The following is an 8,393-nucleotide window of genomic DNA, read 5'->3' as shown; positions in this document are numbered from 1 at the left end:
TCGTTAGGATCATTGCTGTCAAATTTGTTTTCCGAACTGATAACTTTGAGGTTTTGAGCTTTTATTTTGGACCAAAACGCCCCTAAACGGCCGTATTTTGATCCGATTGTCCGAAAATTGTTCCGACAGTTTCTTTGCCTTAGTTTTACCCTAAAACTACCTTGTAAACAGATTTGATCGAAGAAAAAGAGCCGGAGCTCTTTTTCCTTTCTGGCCGTGGGCTATGTAGTGAGGGGGGGGGGTTTTCGTTTTCGAAAACTTGTCTTTTCGTACCCGATTGTCGTATTCTGAAGCTTTAATGCTTTGTCTATCGTTTATGTGTTGTATTGCGATCGAACTAATCGATTTTGTTTGGATTCTGCTTTGTTTTCTCCGAGGTTCAGTTGAAGGAACTTTGGAAGTTTCAGAGCATTTGAGTGAAGGAACCTTTGATCACGAGACTCGATCAGCTCGAGGTTAGGGCAACTTACTATTAGCTAGGACTGCATGATAGGCGTCGATGAATTCGACTTATGCTTTGCTTTGATGTTGATTATGTTGATGAACTGATGTTATGATGGTTTATATAACTTGTGATGTTGAGATGTTGATGAATTGTGCGCTTTGACGCGACTTCGGAGTGGGGATTCATTGATCTGGTGATCTTTGATATTTCGGGTTGGATGTACAACCCTAGGCATGTTCAAACTTGAGTTTTGAGACTTAGCCATTTGTTCGTATTCTTAGACTTTCCCCGGGAAATTTCTTTTGGGTGGTTGGTCTTTGGAAACCTAGTATGATTAGACTTTCGAAAAATAAGGACTTTGGGAAACTTAGATTTTGAGAAATAAACTCATAACTTGACTAATTCAATTCGAAACATTTTTATTAACGAATAAGCATAGGAGAACGAAAGGGGGAAAATAATTGCGAAAGACGGGGAAAAGTCGACTTTTGTTGTGGGTTCTGAAATTGGGGAAAGCCACTGAGGTGAGCTACGGTGATGATTGAAAGTCACCGAGTACTCTAGTACTCTTGTTATTCGAGTTGTGTTGTATTGATCGACACTAACTCTAGGTTTTGGTTGTTGGAGTTGTGTTGTATTGACCGACACTAACTCCGAGTCGTGTTGTATTGACCGTCACTGACTCTGGGCTTTGTTTGTGGGTTTTTTTGTGGAGTTGTGTTGTATTGACCGACACTAACTCCTAGTTGTGTTGTATTGACCGACACTAACTCTTGGGTTTGTTTTGAGTTTGGGTTTGAGCTAAACACTTATGTAGTGAGGACGATTTGATGTTTGGCTAACCATATTGCATCAATCGGGTGAATAACGAGAATGGTTCACCTGTGCATCTTTTGGTGAATAACGGGAATGGTTCACCAATGCATTAATGATGAATAACGGGAATGGTTCATCATACGGTGAATAACGGGAATGGTTCACCAAGGATGAATAACGGGAATGGTTCATCCATAGTGAAGAACGGGAATGCTTCACTTGTGGCGAACGGGAACGCGTCACAATCCGGATCACATTCATTGTATTTCACGCATACATTCATTCTGACTGGAATTGTGTGCTGTTTGATTTATTGAAGCATTGTTAGAGCCAATAACATGCTAGGATTGCTTATATATATGTATATCAACATATATTTATACCCCATATCACATGTTGAGTGTATATCTACTTATTTCCATGAGTTGACCCTAGCGCCTTGGCTTTGGTTGCATGTTTGTGTTTGGGCGGTCGGCCTGCTGCCAGATGTCGATGGCCGACTGGTTTTCGATGGTCTCTCCCTCGGGGGGATCAGGTATGAGCTTGTGGATCGGGCTACCCCCACCGCTTGGGTGATCGATGTTGCTGGTCACCGAGCGACGTACCGGGGAAGGGTCATGGAGGACCGGACTGACGAGCGTGGACGTCTGACGAAAGGAGTTTTACGACGCATGGAGCTGAGCTTCAACTTGCCAACTTCAGTTCGCTGTGGACTCGGTACCGGGAGGGTAGGTTTAGGCAGGTGTCATATCTTGTGTAGAGCTCTGATTCGTTTTGCTTTTGGGACAGGGTAGGTCCCCGACGCATGACTTTTGTGTGGTTATCTTACTGAGAGATCACCGTGAGTCAGTCGGACCATAGGGGTCTTTGCTTAGGCCGTTTTGAGGCCGACTTTCTCCTAGTGGTTTGTAATGATAATTTTCTTACTCACATTTCTGGATCTGTAACTATTTGCCTATGGGCACACTACTTTGGAGTCACTGCGAGTGCGCGTGACATGGAAGTGCAGCTGAGGCTGTACATGTTCATATTTGATGTATATTGGTTAGTTTAGTGGTTGGGCTATGTCTTTATTTTCTATTGCTTGATTTAAAAGGAATCAAACGAAAAAAAAATTACCTGTTTTCCGCGTAGAGTTATTTTTGGTTACTAAAGTGGCACCCGGAAATCGGGGTGTTACACTACTCGTTAATTAAAAAACTCCTGAACAAGGGAATATTAATAAAATAAAAAACATCATGCACATTATTGTACGTTTCTTTTCATTTCCAACACATGTGTCATTATCTATTTGTTTTATTCCTTATCTTTTAAGGTGGGAAAGCATCTTTATTCATTTAAGAAAAAATCAACAACAAAAACATGTTACTAACATTAGTATTACATCTTAAAAAAAAAATTAGTGTTACATATTCTATGGACCACGTGGGCAGCAATCTTGGGTTATTATTGAATATATTTTTAGCCATACTTATTTTCAGTCTTTAACATTGATTTATTTTCAGTCATTTTCACCAACGACATTACAACCCACCAGTAGGCCTGACACCCTGCAAAAACAAACACCATTAAATTGTCATGTGTCTTTATCTGCATTGGAATTAGCTCGAATTGCTTCACACCTTTTAAAATCTCCACAAATCCCACGTTTTATTTAAGTCCATATTTCACTTCCCATGCCACCCTCCTTTTCTTCATTCATAAACATCCACCATATCTCATCGACTCATCCCCCAACACACATCTACCTTTATTTAAAAGTTTTGATAAATGTACACTCATTTGTAAATTATTGACTCTTGACTCTAGATTATATTAAATTTCTTAGAATAAGTTAAATTCGTCAAAACTTTTATATATTTATTATTTTGCTTGTGCTGAGCTGAGGTTAAAAGATTTGACTTCAACGTGACTCATTACATACTTAATTTTTTTTTATAAGCAAGACTCTCTCTTCTTAAACTATTGTTGTTTTAGCCCTTGTATATTTTTTTAAAACTATTACTACTATCATTTTATAAATTCAAAACATTTAATTTACTTAATTTTCTTTCATTCATGCTTTACGAACTTCCACCTCTTATTTCCAACTACTCACAAATCAGTTTACCAATCATTCTTTCTCTTTCATATAAATTACATTAAATAAAAGTGTTTTAATCAAGTTGTAACATTAATTAATAAACTCTTAAACTTTGTGTATAACATTAAACAACAATAATTTTGGAATTGATTGAGACAAGAGTGTATATCATTTCTTCTGTTTAACTCTTTGAGTGTGGGTTGATTTGAGGTGTCAACAAATTTTTTTTTTTCTTTCTTTCTAAAATCCATCTCTTTCTCTTCAACTCACCCAACTGGCCCAAGTGTCCAAATAAAACCAAGGAACTTGTTCCTTATAGCTTGCAATTTTTCCATGTACACAAACCTTGTCTACCATTTTAAAGAAGCTAGATAGAGTATAGCAATAGCAGAAGTTATAGCAATGTCCAATAATCAATCAGATTGGCCTGAGCCAATAATCCGAGTTCAGTCCTTGTCCCAAACCTGCACAGATTCAATCCCTGAAAGGTATATCAAGCCCTCAACAGATAGAGCATCATCCACAACCTCTTTTTCTTCTTTTGATCATGCCAACATCCCAATCATCGACCTTGCAAATTTAAATGGTCCTGACCCAGATGCTAGTTCTTCAATCCTTAAGCAAATCTCTGACGCTTGCCGCGACTGGGGTTTCTTCCAAGTAGTGAACCATGGTGTGAGTCCTGATTTAATGGACAAGGCTAGGGAAACATGGCGAAGGTTCTTTCACATGCCCATGGAGGCGAAGCAGCAATATGCGAATTCTCCAAAAACTTATGAAGGGTATGGAAGCAGGCTTGGAGTTGAGAAAGGTGCTATTCTTGATTGGAGTGATTACTATTATCTACACTACCTTCCCTGTTCACTCAAGGACCATAACAAATGGCCTTCTTTGCCTTTTGGTTGCAGGTAATCAAACACTTTCTTGGACTTCTTGTTAACTTACTTGTATTGTTATATACTCCCTCCATTCTAAAATTATTGTAGTTTTAGTTTTTTTAAAAAGTTTAAGATTTCATTAATTGAGGTTATAATTTGACTGAAAAACTCTTATTTAATATGAGTTATATGAAAGAGAGAGAATGAAAATCATTGGTTAACTAATTGGTGAGAATTGTGATTGGTGAAAATAAGTGGTGGTACTTGAGAGATACAATATTAAATGAGGTCATGAATGGAAAATAATGAGATAAAATGCTTTGGATATGTAAAACAACAATGATTTTAGAACAAAACAAAAAAGCTAAAACTACAATAGTTTTGGAAGGAAGGGGGAGTAATAAATAAGATAGTATGAAACATTTTTACAATCTATTCTACAGAATAAATAAATTCTGTGAGTTAACTTGATTCTTTTTCCCGATTTTGCGCTACAATTGAACCGAGGACCTATTGATCGGGTAATATTCTCCACATCAGCAAACTGCTTAGAAAACTATATGTAAAAGATGAATGGATTCAAACATATTTTGATTCAACGTTTGCAATTGCATCCACGACATCATTGTTTTTTAGGTCTCTGTAGTCACAATATGGTTAGGTAAATTTAGAATTACCGTGATTAATTATGTGAGTTGATTGGACATCTCACGCAATTAATTTTAAATATAATTATATCGTGTAACATTTTGGAGTTACATTCTTTGAGTTGTGTGCCGGTCAATAACTTAAACACATACAATGCATATGCATATATGTTTGGATTTATACTGAAAATTGCTAAAATTACGGTAGATAAAAGAAATCTCATTATAACTTTTACCAAGATTTTTACTATGTGTCTAAACAATCACGGAATGTCAAGAATATTATATTATAGTACAATTGTAATCCTAAGGTTTTGATGAAAACTTTATATATAAAATAGAAAATATTGAATTTGTGCAGGGAAGTGTTTGATGAGTATGGGAGAGAGTTGGTGAAGCTATGTGGGAGGTTGATGAAGATTCTATCCATAAACTTAGGATTGGAAGAGGAAATTCTGCAAAGTGCTTTTGGGGGTGAAGATATTGGGGCATGCCTAAGGGTGAATTTTTACCCAAAGTGTCCTAAGCCAGAGCTGACTTTGGGTCTTTCATCACACTCAGACCCAGGAGGCATGACTATGCTGCTTCCAGATGACCAAGTCCGTGGCCTTCAAGTGCGCAAAGGGGATGACTGGATTACTGTAAACCCAGCTCGCCATGCGTTCATAGTCAATATTGGTGACCAGATTCAGGTGAATAAATTAACAAGTTTCTGATTTATTCACACTCAACTTTCTATTTCATTTCATTTTTATTCATTTTTTTTTCTTTTTTTTTCATATCATATCTTTCATATATTTCTTCTCTTTTCATATTTATAAGTCTTTTTGAAGTGTGAAAAAACATTAATCTAAATTAATCTCTCCCTCTCTTTTCTCGCACACAATTATCCTGCCTATCCTTTATTGTTTGGACAGAATTCATGATCGATCCATGAAACTGTCCACGTGAAGGGACACGTGAAATTAAACACCCTTTACGTACGGATTTCTCAACCATTTATAACAGGACAAAACTTCTGTTTGTTTGTGCCAACCAATGGAAAATTCAAATTAAGTAGTATTTATTTTGATATGTTTTTAGTTTCTCAATCTTTAAACAATTGCATCTTTTGGACTTCAATACTCTATCCAAGTCATTTTAAGATAATTGTGCTTATTAAAAAATATATAATGACGTTAATCAATATTTTGATATAAAAAAAATTATACAATATTTATCATCAATCAATATATTGAGTAGTATAAAAAACATTATTATTAATGTAATTAAAATATTTGAACTATAAAAGCATAATAAATAAAGGGTATTCTTGGAAAAGAATAATAAATATTTTCAATATCTAGTAAGTGATTTTATATAAAAGGATATCAAATATGTGCATGTTTGATCCTCAATGGGGGACATTTCAAGAGAAAATGAATGTGATATTCACGCTTTCTAATAAAAAATATGAAATAAGGTTTTGAGTTTTGTTGGAATGGAAGTACTTTTACTTTAATAGTATTAACTTAAATACAAACAACATATGTCTCTAAATGATCCTCTCATATTAGTATATTTGTACATTACATGTATCATTCTTTTTTTTTCTCTCGCTTGATAGTATGCATGTATAAACTTAAAAAAGTATTACTACACCAATGTGAAGATACTTTGGTCCAAAAAAAAACCTTAAAATGATCAATGTTGACAAACCAACTAACTAAAGGGGTAGAAGGTTCAATTTTCAACTCTTTGACATCTTTTACCATTTAATGTGCTGATTGTGCAATAAATAATTAATTTTATGACTGTTGGTTAACTTATTCAAGATAAGAAGAAAAAAACTCAAAATGAGTGCCAACCAAATCAGCCATTTTCCGCTTTTAAATGGTTTAAAGTCTATTGATAAAAAATTCAGTATTTTTAAGCTTTCAAGAAAATTAAAAACATGTAATAAAATTAATTAATAACAATATGGGTGCTGAATTTGACATTTTATAAGATCACTTGTGTTTCCATCTTTCTAACTTTTGACCATGAAATTCCATTGTAAAGTAGCCAATTAATTAGGCAATTATACACTGTGGACCAAGAATAAAATCTACTCCCCCGTTCCAATTTAACTGTTCACTTTGAGTGGAAGCACACATATTAAGGGTGTGATTAATTTTGTTGATTTTTAGAAAAAGTGAGGATTATTTTTCTATTTTACCCTTTAAAGTATGTGTTATCTCTCTTCATTTATTGTACTGACAAGGGCATTTGTTGTAAAAACATCATTTAATGCTCTATTGAAATGCTAAGTAGACAGTTAAATAAGAATAAAAAAATTTCTTCAAAGTGAACAGTTAAATAGGAACAGAGGGAGTAATAATTATAGTGAACTAGTAGATATTTTTACATCTGAAAGTGATAATATTATTTTTTTTAGAAATTGAGAAGACGGTAGATTTTTCTTAATAAATTCTACTCCATACAAATCGTTCAGTGATGTGATCAAACTATTAGTTAGATAATTTTCTTTTGAAAAGTATCAGCTAGATGCTTAAAAAGTGTTAAACCTTGTTTTTTTTAAGCCTAAAATATTTAAAACTTTTTTTAAGAAAAGGCCAAAAGTTAATGTAATAATCGGTAAAAATTTATTTTATGATGATTTGATAATATTTTATAAATTAATCAATGTTTTCTGAAGGATAATTTAAGTAGTAACATATGCGGACATATGAGTTAGGTAGTAGAACGTTAATCCTAATTAGTACAATAATTTATCTTTCTGATCTAATAAATAAATTAATTAATCAACAAAATTTAATATATATATCACGTGGGATATTGAAATTTAACGATGAATAGTCAAAGATAGATATCACCGTCACATTGTATGGTTGGCAACATTATAGGGCCCAGCAATGTGCAACTGGTACAGTATTGTTTTGTTTGGATATATTATTGCAACCTTGCAAATTAACTAAGTGTGTGATTATTCTAATGTTAGCAGCAACCTATACACATGATAGTCACACAACTGTATTTGTTAACCTAATTTGCTTGTTTTTTTGTGTGATTTAGGTTCTAAGCAATGCAATCTACAAGAGTGTGGAGCACAGGGTGATAGTAAATTCAGATAAAGAGAGAGTTTCATTGGCCTTTTTCTACAACCCAAAAAGTGATATACCCATAGAGCCAGTAAAAGAGCTGGTAACACCAGACAAACCTGCACTCTATCCAGCAATGACCTTCGATGAGTACAGGCTGTTCATTAGAATGAGAGGACCTCGTGGTAAATCACAAGTGGAATCTATGAAGTCTCCAAGATAATACTATCAATTAATGTTCCTAGCTTGATATATATATATCTGCATTTGTATTGGGATTTTGTTTTCGTAAATTTGCACATTGAGTTAGTAAAAGATACACAAATTGAATATACAATATAGGTACATATATATAAAATTGATTGGAAAAGTTGTTTTTCTTCTTTGGTTTGTAATAATGGCTAAATTTGGATGGACCACACAAAGATTCTTCCTAAGTGAGTA

The 8,393-nt window shown here is 34.3% G+C and overlaps 1 protein-coding gene across 1 annotated transcript; it reads left to right on the top strand.

Moving 5' to 3' along the window:
- The first annotated feature begins 3,541 nt into the window (after positions 1-3,541).
- LOC130724662 (jasmonate-induced oxygenase 1-like) lies at positions 3,542-8,393 on the top strand. Its single transcript, XM_057575940.1, has 3 exons — positions 3,542-4,252; positions 5,231-5,561; positions 7,924-8,393. The coding sequence occupies exons 1-3, from the start codon at positions 3,747-3,749 to the stop codon at positions 8,170-8,172; spliced, it is 1,086 nt and encodes a 361-aa protein (XP_057431923.1). The 5' UTR covers positions 3,542-3,746; the 3' UTR covers positions 8,173-8,393.

Source organism: Lotus japonicus, chromosome 6 (genome assembly GCF_012489685.1).
Source record: "Lotus japonicus ecotype B-129 chromosome 6, LjGifu_v1.2".
Lineage (NCBI taxonomy): Eukaryota > Viridiplantae > Streptophyta > Magnoliopsida > Fabales > Fabaceae > Lotus > Lotus japonicus.
This window is presented reverse-complemented; position numbering and strand designations above follow the sequence as displayed.